The following is a 22,363-nucleotide window of genomic DNA, read 5'->3' as shown; positions in this document are numbered from 1 at the left end:
ACTTTAATAAAAATGTTAATAACTGATTAAAACAATAAATAGACCAAGTGTAAACGTGTCTTATTTGGAAACAATCCTTTCAGTTAAAAGGATACATATATTATGCTGTTGTGCACAGAATTTGAAGTCAAGAGCCTTAATTTGCAATCAAACATCCATTTATGGAGCGAAGGAATTAGCAATGTTTCGGGCCGAAACGCTGAAGAAGGGTTTTGGCCCAAAACGTTGCCTATTTCCTTCGCTCCATAGGTGCTGCTACACCCGCTGAGTTTCTCCAGCTTTTTTGTGTACTGTACCTTCGATTTTCCAGCATCTGCAGTTCCTTCTGAAGAAGGGTTTCGGCTCGAAACATTGCCTATTTCCTTCGCTCCATAGATGCTGCTGCACCCGCTGAGTTTATTGTGTACCATCCATTGAAATGTTTCAGGCCAATGTTATTTTTCAAAGCAGCACCATGGAATAGTAGAAATTTGCAGTATGTAAGGAGTCCGCTGTGGTTAAAATCCTGAGCAATTTACGTTATTCACACATCCTAGCTTTCTGTACTTTGCCTAGGTAACTTACTGTTCCCATTTATTCAAGACTTGAAGAGAAAGCATAGGATCTGTCTCAAAGGCATTGTTATAGCACCTAATAACGTGACAGCACTTTGTTTCATTGTAATAGCATTTTAATTTGGGAGCCTGCTGTTGCCTTCTACGTTTTACCCCAACCTTAAATCATTGCCTAAATGCAATAAAAGGAACAGATGCAGTGAATAAATGTATAAGTATTTATATAACATCTTATCACATAAAGGTTCTTAAACCTTTGCACAGTAAACTGCTGCTTTATTGACTTCTGGATCTTAACATAACCAGAGTTTAAAATACAACATAATTTAATCGTCCTATGACATTTTTGTTTATTTATTCCAAACTAAAACATAAATGTGGCGCTGCAGCAAAGTTATTAGAATGTAAAAAAATGTTTGACTTGCCAGTGTTGTCCATATCCCTTTACTAGAAAGGAAAACAACTTTAAAAAACTGTTTCTTTATTGCTCTGCATTCATGCTCCTTTAACAAGGTGTGGTATAAATACAGTCCAATGGTTAACCAGACATTAGATATTATTTTGCTTTATAATTATTTTTCCTCTCACCCCTTCAATATCCAGATAAATCTAGATAATTATAATTTTAAGGATATTTGCAGCATCCTCAATCCTTGTAAAACCGAAGTCCCAGCCCAAATAGGTTGGCTTAATAAATATACATCAGCCTAGTTCAGGCTGGCCTGCTATGATTTTACTCTGACTTTTATTATGGTTCTTAGTACCACAGATGAACTACTTGCACAAAATGTTGACTCAAAATCATCAACATTGAAGAAGTATATTGGCCTTCATCAGTCAGAGTATTGAGTATAGAAGTTGGGAGGTGATGTTGCAGTTGTATAAGATGTTGGTGAGACCGCATTCAGAATATTGTGTTCAGTTCTGGGCACCATGTATAGGAAAGAAATTGTCAAGCTTGAAAGGGTTCAGAAAAGATTTACAAGGATGTTGCCAGGACTAGAGGGTGTGACCTATAGTGAGAGGTTGTGTAGGCTGGGTCTCTATTCTTTGGAGTGCAGGAGGATGTGGGACAAAATCATGAGAGGAATAGATCCGGTAGATGCACAGTCTCTTGCCCAGAGTAGGGGAATAGAGGACTAGAGGACATTGGTTCAAGGTGAAGGGGAAAAGATTTAATAGGAATCCGAGGGGTAACATTTTCACAAAGAGTGATGGGTGTATGGAACAAGCTACCAGAGGAGGTAGTTGAGGCTGGAACTATCCCATCGTTTAAGAAACAGTTAGACAGGTACAAGGCATTTTGTATCCATTTTAGGTGTAGAGGGATATGGACCAAGCACAGGCAAGTGGGACTAGTGTACCTGGGACATTCACATTGTTGGCCGGTGAGGGAAAGTTAGGCCGAAGGGCCTGTTTCCACACTGTATCACTCAATTACTCTATGACCAAAACGGTTGATCATTTAATGCAAACTTTCCAAAAACCTTACATATGTAAGCACAATATGAGCAGAAGAAGGCAGAGTCAGGTAATTCATGCGTGGAGTCTCCAATTCAGGACTATGAAATCCATTCATCTTTCATATTGCTGATGCTTTTGGGCCAACAGAGTGCATCTTTACAGTTCTAGAAAGTTTGTGGGATTTCAGTAAGCTTGGCAGAGTGGATTTAATTGTAACAGACAACTACAATAAATCATTGGGAAGGCTAATTGAATGCTGGCTATTATAAAATAGGGAGTCATACTATCATTGCATGAGAAACTAGTGAGATCACATTGAGAGTATAATAACAAACTCTGAATTTTAAAAAGCTAAAATTTTCATATCTTTAGCAGACATGCATTATAGTTCTGTAGGTAGGAAAATAGCAATGAATAAGATTAATCTCTTACAACAATTATTTAATGTATTACTTTATGTGATGCCATCTGGTCACGTGTGTGGCATTTTGGTTCACTTTCCAAAGAATGGCCCATTATACTATTTTGGTTCCGTTGGTTAAGCAAATATATCGGCATTGGAAACAGTTCAGATAATATTCACCAGGATGATTCCAGATATCACAAGGTTGTCATGAAAAGTTTGAGAGGTTGGGTTGTACACACTGGAGTTAGGAAGGATGAGAAGAAATTTGATTGAAACATATAACATTGTTAGGGGACTTGATGGGGTCAATTCTGGGATAATGTTTCCCAACATGATAATGTCAGGGATCAAAAAGCATCGTAACAGAATAAGAGGGTGTCCATTGAAAACTAAAGTGAGAAAGAAAATCTTCTTCCAGAATGCTGTGGAGACAGAATTCGTGAATAACACAAAGCTGAGATAGATTTTTAATTAGTAAGGAAATCCAGTGTTATACAAATACAGCAGGAACATAGATTTGAGGAATGTTGGACAAGTCATGATCTTCTTGAATGGCGGGGTGGGGGAGTTCTGTTTTTTTAATGACTTTGTGCCAGGATATTTTACCGCGAGATGAAATTTAAAAAACGGGAAACCATTATACTAGTGCAATGCCGATTATTCCCATTCCAAGTTGGTAATTATGGTTTAGTGAAAATTCCAGACTTTTCTTTTTCCTTCCTACCTTGTTTAACAAAGAGTAGGGATTAACGGGTCCCTTTCAGAATTGTAGGCAGTGGCTAGTGGGGTACCGCAAGGCTCGGTGCTGGGATCGCAGCTATTTACAATATACATTAATGATTTAGATGAAGGGGATAAAAGTAACATTAGCAAATTTGCAGATGACACAAAATTGGGTGGCAATGTGAACTGTGAGGAGGATGCTATGAGGATGCAGGGTGACTTGGACAGGTTAGGTGAGTGGGCAGATGCATGGCAGATGCAGTTTAATGTGGATAAATGTGAGGTTATCCACTTGGTGGCAAAAACAGGAAGGCAGATTATTATCTGAATGGTGTCAAGCTGGGTGAAGGGGAAGTACAACAAGATCTGGGGGTACTTGTTCATCAGTCACTGTAAGTGAACATGCAGGTACAGTAGGCAGTAAAGAAAGCTAATGGCATGTTGCCCTTCATAACAAGAGGAGTTGAGTATAGGAGCAAAGAGGTCCTTCTGCATTTGTACAGGGCCCTAGTGAGACCTCACCTGGAGTATTGTGTGCCGTTTTGGTCTCCAAATTTGAGGAAGGACATTCTTGAGGGAGTGCAGCGTAGGTTCACAAGGTTAATTCCCGGGATGGCGGGACTGTCATATGTTGATAGAATAACGCGGGTGGGCTTGGATACTCTGGAATTTAGAAGGATGAGAGGGGCTCATTAAAACATAAGATTACTAGACCAAGTGCAGACCCATTGGGTCTGTTCTCCCAACGTGCGTTTTTTGGGGGGGGGAGGTGGCATGCAGCGTCACACACACTAACTATCCTCCCCCTCCCCCCCCGCACTCACGCTAATTACCCCCCTTGATATTATATTAATATTATTAATTTGCTCCTTTTACCCCATAACCACCCTATCTACTGACGCCAATATAGCCCCCAACTTGCAGTCACATCTAGAGAGGGGGGGGGGGGGGGGGGGGGGGGGGGGGGTAGAGAGTGAGGGCAGAGAGAGAAGGGGGAGAGACACAGAGAGAGGGGCAAGAGAGGGCAAGAGGGAGAGGGGGGGGTGGCGAGGAGGAGAAGAGGGAGGGTGGGTGAGAGGGGAAAGGTGGGGGTGGAGGGGAGGAGAGAGAGAGGGGGGGAGGGGAGAGGGGAGGGGGAGGAGGTGAGGGAGAGGTGAGGAGCAGGAAGGGTGGAGGGAAGGGGGAGGGGTGTGTGAAGGAGAGGGGGGGGGAGAGAGGGGGGTGTGGTGAGAGGGGGGGTGAGGTGAGGGGACGGGGAGAGGGTGGGAGCAGGGGGGGGGGGGGTGGAGGGAGGGATAGAGAGGGAGGGGGGAGGAGAGAGGATAAGAGGGGGGAGGAGAGGAGAGGGGGGGGGGAAAAGAGGGAGGGGGGGAATAGGGGGGGGGGAAAGAGAGAGAGGGAGGAGAGGGGGGGGGGGGGGGGGAGAGAGAGAACCCAAACCCCCCCCAAACAACCATTTGCAGGCAGTGCTTTTTTCCTTCAAACTAACCATAACCATATTTTCATTTTCAAACCGAATTAAGGGTACTTACTCACAGCTTTGTAGACATTTGTTCAGTCATTCAGAGCTCAGACCTCCATGTTGTAGAGACTGATTGGGGCACACCACTTCCTGGTTTTATAGTCCCTCCCCCATCCCACCAGCAGGAGCAGCAGAGAGAATGGGGAATTTTGTAAAATCATTAATATCTCTTTAATATTTCATCGACGGGAAAAATCCTCAGCACACATGCGGCGGAGGTGGGCTCTGAGCGAGGTGGCCAAAAATGACGGCCGTAGGTGGCGGCGTTCTCTCGGAAACCGCAGCACAATTTGCCAAAACCGGTCAAGAACAGAGTTTTAGATAGATAACCAGATAGATAGATAGATAGATAGATAGACAACCAGATAGATAGGCAACCAGATAGATAGATATGTAGGCAACCAGATAGATAGATATGTAGGCAACCAGATAGATAGAACGAACGAACGATAGATAGAACACACTAGAGGCAGGAAACATGTTCCTGATTTTGGGAGAGTCCAGAACCAGGGACCACAGTTTAAGAATAAGGGGTAGGCCATTTAGAACGGATATGAGGGAACACTTTTTCACACAGAGAACTATGAATCTGTGGAATTCTCTGCCTCAGAAGGCAATGGAGGACAATTCTCTGGATGTTTTTAAGAGAGAGTCAGATAGAGCTCTTAAAGATAGCGGAGTCAAGGGATATGGTAAGAAGGCAGGAACGGGGTATGATTGTGGATGATCAGCCATGATCATATTGAATGGCGGTGGTGGCTCGAAGGGCCAAATGACTTACTCCTGCATCTATTGACTATTGTCTATAACTGTAATGTAGGATAATTTTTTGCTTGGAAAACAGATAAGATAAAGAGGAGACTTAGTTCGATTAGGCTATGAATCTCTATACAAACAGCCATGTGCAGGAATTAGAATTTATTTACAGAACAACTTTGGTAAAGGGTAGATTAAACTTGAATATTTTAAAATACCTGTACTAAAGTTTAAGAAAGGACTGCAATAATGCCCTCTGATAGCCAGAATTATTTTTAAAGAGTACACTAATACAAATCATCTTTTAATTGGAATATTTCTCTGTCAATAGCAAAATACTTTGAAACTTTGAACTAAAAAGAAACACAGTGTTACTTGAAGGTAGACACAAAATGCTGTAGTAGCTCAGCGAGACAGACAGGCATCTCTGGAGAGAAGGAATGGGGGACATTTCGGATCGAGACCCTTCTTCAGACCGTGTCACTTGAGCCTTTCAAAGGAAAGTTCTTACCGGGGCAACAATAGCTTGCTTTTTCTCCTTTTATATGATGCAAAGCAGAAAGGCTTGGTATTCCATGCATTAATTTTTGATTTTTCTGCATTTAAGTAAGGCTGTGAAAATATTCAGATTTTTCCATGTTTTCTAAATAAATAACATCTATGAAGGCTTTAATAAAGTTGGTTAAATTTACAAGGTTTAAATTTTAAGGCATTTTTTTTGCACTGAAGAATGGAAATTCAAAGCAAGATACTTAACATCAGCTTCTATTTCAGGTTAATGCTTCATGGAGGATTCCACCAACCTGTGATGAAAAGATACAACCTAGCCAATAGTTTTTCATGTGGATGTCTGCTTTTTAATGCCTTTACCTGAGAAGACAGTTCAAATTTGGCACAATGGTAGTGATAATTGTGGACCCTGGACCTGCAGATCAGCACCCTCTTCAGCAAAGTGGTTCTTGAAACTTTTTGAAGAAATCACAACATTTTACCTTAAATGTGTTTCTTAATAGTACAGCTCCAAAGCATTAGATATTGAAAGACAGACACTGAAAATGCATGTATTGAAAATGCATAAAGGCTATGGGATTCTATTTTATAATCTGATGATTAGATTTGTACTGCATTCACAAGCCTCTTATGCACTGGATTGTACACCAAGAAAAACTATAAATTATGAAGGTAAGAGGCATTATTGTATTTAACATTATAATTATTATATCAAATGACACTCTATTCATCTTCATTCGAAAACTAATGGTACAGGTACTTTGTAATAATATGGATTGGTCTGTTTCTCATCCGGTTCCTCTGATCTGGATGTGAATTTGAGAACAGATAGGTCAGTATGAGACTAGGATGGTGAATTAAATTTGTAGGCAACCAGAAGCTAGATGTACTCTTGCGGACTGAACACACAATTTGCAAAACAATTACCCTCCTACATTGCTACTACTGTGGCCCAAAGCAGATTTGATATTTGATCTATCATCTTGGCATGCTTTAGCTTTTGGACTCTATCATATACTTCAACTTGAGGAAACTTGCACTTTATCTATCTTTCTCACTCACTCACTCTATGTCTGTCCGTCTCTCTCTCTCTATATTCCTCTCTCCCGCCCTCACTCCAACTACCATCCACACTCCAGCCCCTCCCCCTCTACCCCTTGCCCCCTCTGCGTCTCACTCTTTACCCTCTATACTCTCACCCCTCTGCCTGCCCCCTCTCTACCCATTGTCCTCTACCCCCCCCCGCCCCTTTTACTCTCCCAGCCCCCACCCCCTCTACTCCCCCAGTCTCCTCTCCCCCACACCCTCTCTCCCCCCCACCCCCATTCCCTCTCTTCCCCTGCCCTGTCCTTCCCCCACCACTGGTGTAGACTAGCCTGCTTGGCAAGACCCGCAGAGTTTGTATTAGCAACACAAAGCAGAGACAAGTAAGCATATCTGCTTGAAATTGTTGCTGTAACACATTTGGTATTGTCTTGTAAAATATATTCCGTTTGATCAGTTCTCGGAAACTGAAAACTAATAATTTTTCTATCCCAGTTCCGATTAAGGACCCGAAACATTAACTCTGTTCCTCTTTCCATGGAAGGTGCTGAACCCGCTGAGTGTTTACAGCATTTTTAGTTTTTATTCTAAATTTCCAACATCTGCAGGTTCATTTGATTAATATAATAAAATTGAATGTCTACATCCATCAACACGTTATTTACATTTCTCTCCTATATCAGGTGTAGGTGTGTCATACACGGTCATACAAGTTCTTACAATGCCTCGAGATTGGATTTATAATTCTATTGTGCAAAAATTGCACTTTGTATTCTAACTAATCTGTATATTGGCAAATTTAATGAGTAGCATATCTGATGTAACAATTACCTCAAATATTATCATTTAACATTTTTGGCGAGCTTACATAGATTTATTTTTTTACTTTTTATAGATTCAAACTTGAAAACATTTGCAGAACAAGGAATCTCTAATTATTCAACATTACTATTAAGTGAGGAGCATGGCCTGTTGTTAGTAGGAGCTAGAGATGCCATTTTCGCTCTCAACATTGAAAATATTTCAAACTCCATTTCACAAGTAAGAATATCAAGCAAAATCACTTTACTTTGTGGTTCACCCCCACTGGTCTGAATACCCAAATTGGTAAAAATAAAGAATAATAATACAGAAAAATAGTGATGGCAAAATGGGGTATAACACAAGTTCAATGATCTCTAAAGTCTGTGATATTTATATCCATTTAACACTATTTACATCTTTAAATTTCTATGTGCCTTTTGTTGCTCATGAAATTCCTGATTCTAAGAACTTTGTGAATATCGCTCCTTGTTTGCCTTTATTGTGCAACTGCAGAAAAGTCCTTTATTTCCGTGTCATACTGTGTTCTGTCATTTTAATGGGAATAAGATGTAATGGCAGGAAAAGCAACATATTACCTTTTCTCTGCTTCAATGTCAATATTTAAATGCCCAGTGAAGCTAAGCATTGCTTCACTATTAGAATATCCATGCATATTCTAATGATACAGGTGCACAACCTTTTATCCGGTGTTCCAGAAACCGAAAAGCTCCGAAAACCGGCCATTTTTTCCAGATGTCGTCTGCGCACCAAAGCTCGCGTTTGGCGCCAAACCTGACCCAAAACGACCCACGGTCAACCCAGGTCTGTACTACTGTAGCGGCTGCCTCCTCCCTGGAGACCGGGAGACGCTTAAACATCTGTAAATCATTGCTTAAATGTTAGTCAGTTAGTTTGGAGGGCTTTTATGTGAAGGGGTTGAAGGGGTAAACTTTAATTCTTAGTCCCTACCTGGTCGGAGAGGCGGGGAGCGGTCAATGCCTTACCGGGTCGCTGTGCAGTAAGCTCCGCAGCGCTGTGGCCGCCAGCGGGCGGCGCCGGTTGTAGCTCCGACCCCGGCAACTCTACCCCTGGCTGCGAGGCGCTCCAAATCCAGCGCGGCCCGCGGCCGGACGCCCCAGCTCCGCGAATGTCGGGAGTCGGCAGCGTCGCAGCGCTGGGATACCAGCGGGGAGCGGGCAATGCCTTACCGGGTCGCCGTGCGGCAAGCTCCGGAGCGCTGTGGCCGCCGACACACAACATCGCGGAGCGTCGCTGGATTTGGAGCCGCGCAGCCAGGGGTAGAGTTGCCGGGGTCGGAGCTGCAACAGGCGCCGCCCGCGGCCGGACGGAGCCCCCAGCTCCGCGAGGTTGGGAGTCGCCGACCAGGTAGGTAGGGGACTAAGAATTAAAGTTTCCCCCTTCTCCCCTACTCCACCACCACCACATAAAATCCCTCCAAACTAACTGACTAACATTTATGCAATGATTCTCCCGGTCTCCGGGGAGGAGGCAGCCGCTCCAGACTTTTCAAGCCGCCCGCCGCTACCTACCTAATCTACGCTAAAAATCTTCCATTCTGAAATCCGAAAATGTCCGAAATCCGACAAGTGTCTGGTCCCAAGGCTTTCGGATAAAAGGTTGTGCACCTGTACTATGCAAATTAATAAATAGGAAAGTATGTACAATCAGTTGAGTTTCAGACTGAAGGACTTCTGAATCCCATAGAATTATAAATTACTGTAGTGTGTTTCCAAGACTTTTTCCAAGAGTATTTTTCAGTGCCATGAGATTTTTTAAAGTCCAGTTGCAAGCATAGGCGCATTAAGGAATTGCTAATTTTGGGACATGATTTGTAGGATAGTTTCACTTTTTCACTTCAGGGTATGATGGCAAACATGTCAATCCTATAAGGGATTTAAAAAAATGTGCAGAGAGGGATTACAATGTCATTTTCAAAGAAAACATGAGAAATGTGAATAGATCTGGCGATATCAAAAGGAGTTACTTCAGAGGTTATCTCGTTCAAACATTCTAGTCCCCATAGTTCGTCTTTTTATTTTGAAAGAGTCTGCTCTATAGCAAAATAAAATAGCTCCATCTTGTATCCTTGGGTTATACAATGATTTGTTAACCACTAACTCTTGCAAATAAAACATTGTCCTGTCATCTTAAAAGAGTAAATGGTTGATATTGAAACTTGAGTACTTTTTTTGTAAAATATTTCTTTGGTGTAATTTAATTGACAGGAAAATGGTAAGTGCCAAATAATTATTTTTTAATATAATTCGAAATAAGATTAGTGTTTGTTTTTAAAAGTTCATTACAAAATTTGTTTGCCATATGTGGCAGTGATATGAACACAAGATGTGAGGAAACATCATGAGAGAATAAATATACTATATATATATATATTAGTGTTTTAATTTGTAATTAATAATTTAAGTGAATAACAATAAAATATTCACAATTTTACTACACGAATATATTACAGACATAATGTACCATGGGATTATCATGTTGCATTTGTACAGCTGGTTAGGATGAGCCTTTTCTACAGAGGGCAGGAAGTTGCTGTGCTGTTATGTCTTTGTTTTGGAAACTCTCTTAGACTTTGGCAGAGTTTATTTAACCAAGGTCAGTTACTGTTGACTGTAATTCTGTGTCAGGGGCCAGGACTTAACTTACAGGGAACAAGTTGTTTTGTTCAGGTTTAATTTGGAACCGCTTGCTAAGTAGAACCTCAGATTTATGGAAGTGTTTCATCAAGTTTTAATTGTTTGTGGAAGGAACAGGGACACAAGTTATTGTTGTTGTTACGATTACATGCCTTTGGTGAAGCATTTAGGTTATAATTGTAATTTCTAAAACAATAAATAATTTCATGAAACCAATCTTGCTTCAGAAATCCAAATGCATATGTTTGGAAATAGTAGGGACTAGAAAAAAGAGCAGATAAAATTCAGCAACAATTCAGTAAAATTCAGTAAACAAGCCAATAAATAGTTATTTTCATGGGATTAGAGAAGTGTGGTGTGTAGTTACTGAGAAGGTACGAGGCAACACTTATTTTAGGAGCACCTTTGGGAAGACTATATTTAACTTTAAAGGATAGTTATGAGAAATTGTAAAATGTAAAAACACATACTTGTTGGGTTTGCTATTATCAGGATATTTACAAGAAGGAAGATGAAACTTTAATTGATCATGAACAGTTTTTGCAGAATCTCCAGTGTAAAGCGAGCATAAATTCTGCAGGGATTGGTGTTGAGTCTGCTATTTTTCACGTTCTATATTAATGATCTCGGTGATGGCTTTGTGGCCAGGTTTGCAGATGATACAAAGGTAGGTGAAGGGAATAGAGGTGAGAAAGCAGGGAGTCTGCAGAAGGACTTGGACAGGTTGGGAAAGTGGGCAAACAAGTGGCAAAGAATGTTTTATTGTCATATGTCCCGAAACGGAACAATGAAATTCCTATATGTTGCAGCACAACACAAATGTATACATAGTACTCTGTAGACACCATAATAAACACCAACAAAAATATACAAACAAACAATAACAGTGCAAAGGCAAAATCAATGCCTCCAAGTCTACGTAGTTTGGAGCTTATTTGGACGTTGAAGTGCTTAATGGCCTGATGGTTGTTGGGAACAAGCTGCCCCTGCAAATTGGGCATTACAATTTTCAGGCTTCTATACCTTCATCCAATGGCAAGAATGAAACAAGAGTGTGGCCAGAGTGGTGTGTGTCTCAGATTATGCTGTCCGCCTTTTAGAGGCAGCAACTCCTGTAGATCCCTTTGATGGTGATATTCTGTGCAGTGCCTTTGTTTCTTACCATTCCAAAGAAAACGTCCCACATTTAGAATATTTCAGCTTGAAAGAAATATTTCAGTTTGGGTTTTTTTAAATAGCCATATCCTCAAAAGACAAGCTTCATATTTCAAGATAGAAAAGACGGTCTCTACTGTAGTCTAGCACAGGAGATTGCAGATGTAGGAACCTGTCGCTTAAAAAAAGAGCTGCTGGAGGAACTCTGTGGGTTAGGTGGCATCTCTGGAGGGAAATGGACAGTCGAAGCTTTGGGTTAAGACCCTTGACTCTTTCAGTCCAGATGAAGGATCATGAGCCCATTTCCTTCCTTGGATGCTGCCTGCTGCTGTTCCTTGAGCAGCTCTTTTTTTTCCCTGTACAATAGGCCACTAAATTGACTTGTACCTGTACTTTGATTTTATACTCTTGTAAGGTTCTGTTTTGGGAATTGACTGATAGTGGCTCACGGTTTTATGGTGAATATATAAGAAATGCAGCAAACACAATATAACATAAAAAATCAAGTGAGCAAGTACAGAGACTTTCAGTAAACCAAACCATTTCCAGTAGTTCCAACTTCATACAAGTTGATACAATGTTCTGATACATTAAACTGTACAATCTGTTCTCACATTTAAAGCACTGCAAAATAATGTATGTCTGCTGGAACCAAGGTCAAACGTTGTCCTTCTGCACCATGGACTTGGAACTATTCAGATTATGATAAACTTAATCAAAAAATTGGGAATCAATGGGGGTGGGGCAGGGGAATTGAAGAAGAAGCTTGGCTAGGATACAGTTGAGATTTACCTGTTGGTGCAATTGGGAAGTTAGTCACAAAATGTACTCAGAATTACACTGGTTACGTAATAGTTCAGGTTAACGTTTCCATAAATTCAAGAAGTGTAATATTTTCTTTGCATTCAAATCTACATCCTTTTTTATGAAAAAGAAATGGTGCTTTTAAAAAAATATATAAACACAGCTTTATCACAAAATAAGCATTTTTAGGAGTCCAGTTCTGCATCTAGAAGAAACCCTGACTTCAAATCTCTGTAAATGGAACCCCCAAAATATACTGAATCATGTTTTACTTTTATTGGTACACTGGTCAGTTTCTTGATACCAGAAATGTACTGCATGCCTTCTGCCCAAGAAAATAACTGAATCTGAAAATGTTTCCCAATTGGTTCAATTTTGCTATTTTAACTTTAGTGCTCCAACATTCCAGGTCTGGCAAATGGAATTACGAATCAATGTAAAAGGTTAGACAAATCCAGCTTCAAGTATTTAATGCTGTAATGAGGATTTAAATTCCCCGATTCTTTGCATTCTTCCTATTGATTTTGTTTTGTGACAAAATTAGTGGAAATTCAATTTCTCCCCAATTCAATTATTTTTTGATATTTACCTAATTGTTTATATATAGAAATTAAATTTAATATAAATACTTAAAAATAGACATTTGATGACTTTTAAATAGTTGCTATAATGTCTATCCTTATTCTTTCATATATGTTTTGTTTGTTTTTCCCTTGAATTTGTTTTATAAATGCATTTTTTCAGTAAAATCTAGTCCCAGGTATGGTTCATGGTATTACTTGTACTGCTTAATATATCTTGTTCCCACTTTTTTATTTCCAGAATTTCATGAGTGTTTAATTTTAATTTTTTTTATACTTCTATTTAAAGTCTTCCAAGCTTGCCTGAATAATGACTCTCCTCATTCTTAGAATTGCACAATTACATATTTAACTGCCCATTTTCAGGTGATGTGGACTGTCTCTGAGCAGAAACAGAAAGAATGCATGTACAAAGGAAAGTCACAAGAGGTATGTTGTAAAATTATTAAATACTCAGCACAGATGTAGTAGCTATGGATGAGAAACAGAAAACAGCAAATCCAGGCATTTCAAATTATGTTAGGTTCATTGCAGCTGCTTCTTGAATATATCATAGTACCTGTACAAAGGTTTATAATAGCAAAGTTTTTGTAAATTATTAATTACTATAAATTTGGTCTTTTCAACAGAAACGGAAGGTGAGATTTTCAACATGAATGTAATCATTTGGATAAAAATTATTGAAATTTGTTTAATAAAACAAAAACAAGAGTTTATTTTTAGATGCATCTGGGGTACGACTTTCAGTAGGCTTTTGAGATGACCATCACATACTAAACAGAAATAGTACACCTGAAACATTCAGTCTTTCCACCCTCTAGATTACAGACTGATCTGCTGATTGAAAATCAAAAATGTACAAATGATCTGTGCGAGTTGGCTTAAGAGTTTACTGTTTCGCTATTGATATATATTTAATTTTTGCATTACAGATTGATTGCCGTAACTATATACGCATTCTCCACTGGTTAAGTGAAACTAGAATGTACGTTTGTGGAACAAATGCATTTCAACCAACATGTGATAGCTTGGTGAGTACTCATATAGGGACATGTAATATATATCCAAAAGTAAATCAATAACATTATTTAAGATAGGCTGAATGTAGAAATGGCTGCTTAAAGTTCACTGAAAACTCACTGGGCCTATGGTCCTGTTTCTGTGCTGCATCTCTCTATAAATGAGTATGTGGCAAAATTATGAAATTAAACAATCAAAACCTCCAACGTGGTCTGTCTGAAGTTGACACGGTCTCTCTCCGACAAAGTTGGTTTCCCCTGGATGCTTAGGTTTCTACTGGCCTATGAGTGATTGGTAGGGGTCAAGGAAACAGCATTCACTTCGCGGCCCTGTTTCCACCAATCTTTCCACCACCACGCATAAGAAGCACAAGACAGACACCATTGTATGCAGATGCCGAGAAGTGTGTTCAGCTCTGGCTGAACAACTTCTAATCAAATTCAGATTCAGATTCAACTTTAATTGTCATTGTCAGTGTACAGTACAGAGACAACGAAATGCAGTTAGCATCTCCCTGGAAGAGCGACAGAATATGATTTCAATAAATAAAAATAAATAATCTTTGTGTGTGGACTCGATAAGAAGAAGAAGTGATTGGTAGAATCTAGGGAAGCTGATGGGAATATGAGGATAATAGGTCACAAAGAAAGTTATTTTGAATGGAATGCTCTATGTACCAGAGACACAATAAACTGCAGATGTTTGGAATCTTGAATAAAAAACAAAGTGCTGGAAGAACTCATCGGGCCAGGTAGCACCTGTAGAGGGAATGGACAGATGATGTTTTGACCTTTCATCAGACTCTTTGAGGTAGGGATCAAAGCTGAAAAAGAGGGGTTGGGGTTAGATAAAGCCTGACAAGTGATAGGGTGGATATAGGTTTAGTCGATTGATGGAAGGGTGAAAAAGGCCAGAAGTGAAAAGGAGACAGTATGGTATCAGATAAGGAAGGAGTGAAATGTAAAGCTGGAGGGACCTATATACATGGAAGGTGATGGGGGGAAAGAAATATTCAAATTCCACTTGGGTAGCCTACATCCCAGCGGTATGAACATTGAGTTCTCCAATTTCATTAAAAAAAAAAATATATTTCCCCTGTCCCCTTCCTCCGAGGTGGTGTGACACATTTGTCTCACCAACTCCCACCACTCCACTCGCCCTGTTCCTATTCCCTCCCTCGTATGCTTATCTCCCATCCCCAAGTCCCACATTTCCCTTTTATGGCACTTTCTTCCCCTCCACTCATGTGGCAATCCAGCCTAATTGACCTTTGCTTCAACACTTGTACGTCCATCAATCACAAGCTCAATTGCTAATTTTTACACTAATCCTTGGAACAAGTATATGCTCATTACAAGGTTACACAGAAAAGCTGGAGAAACTCAGCGGGTGCAGCAGCATCTATGGAGCGAAGGAAATAGGCAACGTTTCGGGCCGAAACCCTTCTTCAGACTGATCGGGGGTGGGGGTGGGTGGGGACAAGAAGGGGAAAAGGAGGAGTACCGGAAGGCTGGAGGGTGGGAGGAGACAGCAGGGGAGCTGAGGCAGGGGAGGAGACAGCTAGGACTAACAGAATTGGGAGACTCGATGTTCATGCCCCTGGGGTGCAGACTCCCCAAACGGAATATGAGGTGCTGTTCCTCCAATTTCCGGTGCTGCTCGCTGTGGCCATGGAGGAGACCCAGGACAGAGAGGTCGGAGGCGGAGTGGGAAGGGGAGTTGAAGTGCTGAGCCACTGGGAGGTCAGCTTGGTTATTGCGGACCGAGCGGAGGTGTTCGGCGAAACGATCGCCCAACCTCCGCTTGGTCTCGCCGATATAGATCTGCTGACATCTAGAGCAGCGGACGCAATAGATGAGGTTGGAAGAGATGCAGGTAAACCTCTGTCGCACCTGAACGATTGCTTTTTTGACGGAGTCGACGGGGGAGGTAAAGGGACAAGTGTTGCATCTCTTGCGGTTGCAAGGGAAAGTGCCGGGGAGGGGGTGGGAACAGAGGGAAGGGAAGAACTGACAAGGGAGATATGGAGGGAGCGGTCTTTGCGGAAGGCAGATATGGGGGGAGATGGGAAGATGCTCATTACAATGTCTATTTGAAACTTGGAAGTAATAGTTTTTATTTCGGATTTAAAAAAAACACGGAATTAAATTGCGGAGTTAGCTATAGGTACCACAACATGATGAATGAATGAATTCGGCATTTAACCTAGAATTTCAATACTCGAGACTCCAGTTTCTGGTTTCCTGGAGATGTTTACATCATTTTACATAATGGTAAGGTAAATCATGCCCTAAATATAACTTATTCCATGAATATTGTCAGTAAAATCTTTCCTACAAATGTGATTCATATTTTGTTAATTTTTTTAACTTTTAATATTTTTTCCTCTTTCAATACTTCTTATCCAAAACCCCTTCCTCCCCTCTTGTGATTATTTTTTTGTTGTCACGCTGCGAGTGTCCCAAAGTCACTGACTTGTACAGACAAAACAATCCATGGAACATAGAACAGTACAGCACTGGAACAGGCCCTTTGGTCCGTAATGTTTGTGTCAAATGCGATGCCCAGCTGAACTGATCTCATCTGCCTGCACATGATCCCATATTCCCTGCATTTTCACGTGCATATCTAAAGCCTTCTTAAACACTACTATTGTATCTGCCTCACCACCACCCACCTCCCCCACCCCCACTCTCTCTGTAAAAATACTTGCACTCACACATCTCTGTTATATTTTCTCCCTCTCACCTTATACCTATGCCCTCTAGTGTTCTGGACATTTACAAAACTGTTGATACATTGTCATCAGGAAATTATCTCAGCAGAAGATGTAGAATGAAGCATTACCATGAGGGTTTATTGTTTGACAGGTTATTAACAATGGCAAAATCCACCTAGAAAATAATCCTGAAGAGAGTAAAGGAAAGTGTCCATTTGACCCGACTCAGAAGTATGCATCCGTAATGGTCGGTATGTTATGTACTTTCCTTCAATACCTTCAAAAATAATTGTTGTTAATTTAAAACTGTTACATTACAACTAGTAAAAGAAATGAAAATATTTATTGCATATTAAAACATCTCGCGTCTGATGTGTTACATTTTGTACCACAAGTGTTCAGTTAGTAGTATTGAATACAATATATTTGGTAGAAGATGGAAACCAAAACCCTTTTCTATTCATTTCAAACAAATATTATCTTCCAGCAATTAAGAGTTTGAGATGTGGTAGATATAATTTCAAAGCCTTTAATCTTGTAAGAGTGAAAGCACCATTTTGATTTCATTAATTTCATATATTTTAGATGGAGAATTTTACTCTGCAACAGCAAATAATTTTCTTGGTTCTGAGCCCATTCTACTCCGTAGCCTGAAAAACAATCTGAGGACAGAGTACAAAACTTCATGGCTAAATGGTGAGGACATTTTGTGTACTATGCTAAGGTCATCAGTGAATCTTCTTGTTACTTAGATTTAATTTATGGGGAGAGATGCAAAAGGGGGGGGGGGGGGGGGATAGGGGTCGAATGGAGAAACAATTCATTTGTTTCAACCGTAGAGCAGAGTGTAATCTAAAGATTAGGAAATTTCATTGAAATTGTTTTGCTTGTTGCAAACAAAAAAATACTGGTACAAATAGACTTCTCGTATCCATTATTCCATTATGTCATTTTAAAACGTATTGAAATTAAACCTACCATTTTTGTTTGGTGCGTTTGTGAATTAAACACCAGTTTAATTTTATTGGGGATTAGTTATTACAAAATAAAAAAAATGCTCTGAATCATGAAAGTTTAGACATGCAAAAGATGTCTTTAATTGCATCTTGTATCAAGGTAAGAAATGTAATGGCCAATGAATGTAAAGCTAGGCTATTAACCCAAGTACAGCACAAATAGTTGCAAAGAAAATTTGTCTCGAATACTCCAATGTGTCTTGGCCTTAACAAAAACAGAATGCTGGAGGAACTCAGCAGGTTGAGCAGCATCCATGGAGGCAATAGGTATAAGTCGACATTTTGGGTTGAGATTCTGCATCAAGACTGAGAGCGAACAGAAAAGATTGCCAGTGTGTAACAGTATCGGGTTGGGGGTTGCAGTGGGGTCACATAGAATAGAGGCTGGTAGATGATTGGTGGAACCAAATGGGGTGGGGATAAATGGAAGATGGAACTGGGTGGGGAAAGAGATTGATCACAGTTGTTAGATATGTTTTTTTTAAATTTAAACAGAGCCTAATTTTATACATTTGGATGTGGTTGAAGAGAGTAAATCTGCTGCTGATGGAGATGATGATAAGATCTACCTTTTCTTCAGTGAGACAGCTGTTGAGTTTGAATTCTACAATAAACTACTGGTTTCAAGAATTGCCCGAGTATGTAAGGTAGGTACAGGTGAACCCCACATTACAGGGAACGTTTGAGAATAGCTATATCACAATTTAACTCAACGTGAAGTTGTGTCAAGGATCGCAAGTTAAAAAAAAATTAGAAGTTTAATGCTAGTTTATGTACTTTTCTCCCCAGATAAATTCCACGTGTAATATCTTTGCCTATACATGTACAGTGAATTCAATTTCACTGTACATGTATAGTGACAATAAATGGCATATCTATCTAATATTATTGCATATCTCAAATTTATGGGTTGCAATTTGTGAATTTGCAAACAAATTTCTGTAACCCAAATGGCCATAATGTGCGGGGTGCCTGTATTAATATTGCAGTATTTCAGTTTTATTGCTAATGATAATGTAGCAATCAAGAAGTGTGACAGAGTTCTGCAGTGAGTTCCAGATTGAACTTCCACATATGAGCAAATTCTGCCCAGACAGATAATATACTAAACTATCCATCTGCAGCCAATAATATGCATTATGAATGGGTTAGGAATTATCTTTTATATCTAAGTATGGACTCAAACCATTTAAACCCATCCAAATCAAACACTATTACTGGTAATTTTGGTAAAGAAGAGTCATTAAGTGAGACAAGGGGAGAGACCACTGTATTTAGAACTATGGCAAATTTGTGGATTTGAGCCCTGTTCTGCAGATAATCTTACTTTATGTGAGATGAATGTTAAAACTGTCACATTCTCAAATGTTAGTGATCTCCATACTAGTTTAAAAAGATACCTTTAAAAAAAGCTATTCGATTAAAACAAATAATGTTTGGTGTAAAATGCTCTGGTAGAGTGATTACACAAATAGCCTCACTTACTGGCAGTGCGGTAGTCTCGTGATAGGTATGCTGTGAGGGTGGGGAGGAAATGGTGGATGTGATGGGTCTTGACACTTGGGGATACTACCTCCTGTTGCCAGTAGTTAACTAATTCTGGAAATTAAAATCACGATTAAGCATGCTCATTTGCCCATCCAACAAAAAGAGACTCAAATGAAGGCATTTGTTTCAAACCACCCTGCAGATAACTGGAAATTGCACAATGTTAACCTTAATATCATTGGACACATTAAACTAGATTCAAATCTGTGATGGAAACTATTTCCTTTACATTGACAAAAAAATACGAGTCAGTCCTATAATAATTGACCAAGCATTCAAATGTATTTAAAATTTCTAAACAAAATCTTGGATATGGTCAGCAGGGTTACACAGCGTTTAGAGACAGAAAGAAACGCCATAAACTGTTAAGATATGTGAACATTCACCAGGACTTTTTAAACATTAGTTTCCCTTTCGTGACCATGCCTTGCGTAATGGATTAAGGAATCTGGAAGAGGGAGGGATTTTTTTGGTTGTTAAATGCAAACAAAATTATGCCATGCACACCTGTTATTGTTTTAACATATATTGACATGCATATACTTCAAAATAACATTAGAAAAGCCAAGAATTATGATGGTGACAAGAGCCTCAAGCATTGTAAGCTGGGGAGAAAAGAGCTTGCATTTATATCGTTCTTTTTCATGATCTAGTGGCATCATGCAATATCGCAAATTGTACAATATCACTGGTAGAGATGTCTCAGTTGGGAAGATGCACATTTCTTACTGAAACTAAGTTGGGAACTTTAAGTGAGTTTCTGTTGATTCCTGCATCTTGCTGTGTATTTCAGGGGGATCTAGGTGGCCAGCGAACTCTTCAGAGGAAGTGGACCACCTTCCTGAAGGCCAGCCTGATGTGTTCTGCTCCTGAGATAAACTTTCCATTTAATATTATTCAAGATGTCTTTATGATGAGGGCAACAAACTGGAGCGACAATATTTTCTATGCAGTTTTTACTCCGCAGTGGTAAGAATAAGGACTGGTTTGCAAGCCAAGCAAATAATGTTGCCCAAATTTGTGTAGTTCTAGTTAAGGAATTATGGTTTTAATAGTTATCCAAGAGTCTTGTTTCTTCAAATCACGGGGAGCCAAGGACCAATGATTGTGGGAAACCTGGAGCAGTTAGCATCACAGAAGAAAAAATAATCCGGATGTGAAGGTCACTAAAGCCAGTAATTCCTCTTGTGTTCTGGATCCCAGGATTCTAAGAGAGGTGGCTGCAGAAATAGTAAACGATAAGCAGTAACTTTCCAGAATTCCAGTGGATAGATAGCCAATATAATTTAAGAAACGAAGGAAAGAGAAAAGAATATGAAACTCTAATAGTTAACTAGCGGGAACAAAGAGGAACCATTGAATGTGGTATATCTAGATCTTGCATAAAATATGGACCACAGATGGATGCAATATTTTAATATGATAGCAGTTATGTCAGAAAACAGAAGGATATTTTAGGCTTGAAGGCTGTGATTAGTGGAATACACTAGGGGCCAGTACTTGGCCCCAAATAAACACAGTATATTCTCTTGTTATAATTGAAAAGACAGTTGAGTACAACGTGAAAGTTTGCTGATGATTTCTGGAAGTGAAGTGGAAATGTGAGCTGTAAGGAAAGTGCAAATAGACTGCAATGGGATACAGAAAAGGTAAATAAGAAGGGGGTAGGTGTAATAATAAAACCATTGTTGTACAGTGGAATCATGAATGTATGGTAAATAATTGGAAATGCAAGTAATATATTAGCCTTCATTACAAAGAGGTTGAAGTATAAGAGAAAGGAATATTTGATGCAAACTGTTGGAGTTCTGGTGTGATGAATCAGACTGGAATCCCTAGTTGATTTATTTTCCTTCTCCATTGTGCAATAATGATTAGTACAATTATAATCTTTCATTTGTCATTGTCTGAGATCAGTGAACCAGGGACCGACCAGGGATTATGACTGGTTACCAACTTCTTGGGTGGGGGGGGTTCTGGCTACTACAATAATTTATAATTTGCTACTTTGCATCTCTTGCTTCTTAACCATTTATTTTATTGCAGTATTATCTTTATTCTGTCAATGAAAAATATGCATATGGTATTTTCCACACTATTCACTCACTTAATCCATCAGAAAAAGTTCAAATGTTGTGAAACTAGTTCTTCATAAAGGAAGTGTACTATCTCTAGAACAGGTTGTACAAATCATTCTGGAACTCATTCTGATGAGAATGGCCCAATATGGGTGATAGGTCATCAGCAATGTGATTTCTACTCTTTTCCAGCTTTCTTCCCCCCAACTCCATCAGTCTGAAGAAGTGTCCCAACCGGAAATGTCATTCTGTCCATTCTCTTCAGAGATGCTGCCTCACCTGCTGAGTTCCTCTAGCACTTTGGAGTATGCACATGGTGTTGACTCTTTTATCACCTATTTTAGGGAGGATTCTGTTAGACTCTGCTATGATGGCCTGGCCAAATCCTGCATCTGGAGACAATATGGCGGTTACATCACTACGGTGTTACTACAGTGTTATAACTGTGGTGTTCTCTGGTTGTTCTCCTTCTAGCTTGAAAAAAAAAAACGCAACCTGAGTGGAGATAAAAGAGCACATTTGCAAATTTATTTCATTGAATAAAGGTCAGAATTGTGTCATTTCACTATTACGTGAACCATGAGATAAATGAGAGGTGTTTTAAAATTGAATAGGATCTGTCAGCAACTGTTTAATAAGAGGGAAAAATAATGATAGGGAGAAAATTGTGTGCATGTGTTGGTCAAGTATTGTCCTATGTTCAAGCTATAATATAACATTTAATTGTTCAGGGGGAAACAGGATATTTCTGCGGTTTGTGCCTTCAAAATGTCAAAAATTCAGGAGGTGTTCAATGAAGGAAAATTCAAGTCAGCTATAACAGTAGAACAATCTCGCGTCAAGTGGGTGATGTACAGTGGAACAGTTCCTGTCCCTCGTCCAGGTGCCGTAAGTATTCAAGCTTTCCTTGCAAGGAAATCCATCTTCATAGTAATTTAAGAGCTGGAGTACTTTTCCAGGCTTTCCTACTCAATACCAGATTTG

General features: G+C 39.7%; 1 protein-coding gene across 4 annotated transcripts in view; it reads left to right on the top strand.

Moving 5' to 3' along the window:
• LOC129711107 (semaphorin-4E-like) overlaps nucleotides 1-22,363 on the top strand; it is a 45,321-nt gene that overhangs the window by 6,379 nt on the left and 16,579 nt on the right. For 2 of the 4 annotated variants that reach the window (XM_055658507.1, XM_055658508.1), the window contains exons 2-10: nucleotides 6,200-6,607; nucleotides 7,875-8,020; nucleotides 13,365-13,427; nucleotides 13,931-14,029; nucleotides 16,889-16,988; nucleotides 17,323-17,433; nucleotides 18,249-18,400; nucleotides 20,095-20,270; nucleotides 22,111-22,267. In XM_055658507.1, the coding sequence (XP_055514482.1) occupies nucleotides 6,481-6,607; nucleotides 7,875-8,020; nucleotides 13,365-13,427; nucleotides 13,931-14,029; nucleotides 16,889-16,988; nucleotides 17,323-17,433; nucleotides 18,249-18,400; nucleotides 20,095-20,270; nucleotides 22,111-22,267 (1,131 nt within the window). In that variant the 5' untranslated portion in view covers nucleotides 6,200-6,480. Of the gene's footprint in view, nucleotides 1-6,199; nucleotides 6,608-7,874; nucleotides 8,021-13,364; nucleotides 13,428-13,930; nucleotides 14,030-16,888; nucleotides 16,989-17,322; nucleotides 17,434-18,248; nucleotides 18,401-20,094; nucleotides 20,271-22,110; nucleotides 22,268-22,363 lie in introns of those variants that run through there. The other 2 variants (XM_055658510.1, XM_055658509.1) reach the window with 2 other exon arrangements.

This window comes from Leucoraja erinacea, chromosome 29, assembly GCF_028641065.1.
Source record: "Leucoraja erinacea ecotype New England chromosome 29, Leri_hhj_1, whole genome shotgun sequence".
NCBI lineage: Eukaryota > Metazoa > Chordata > Chondrichthyes > Rajiformes > Rajidae > Leucoraja > Leucoraja erinaceus.
This window is presented reverse-complemented; position numbering and strand designations above follow the sequence as displayed.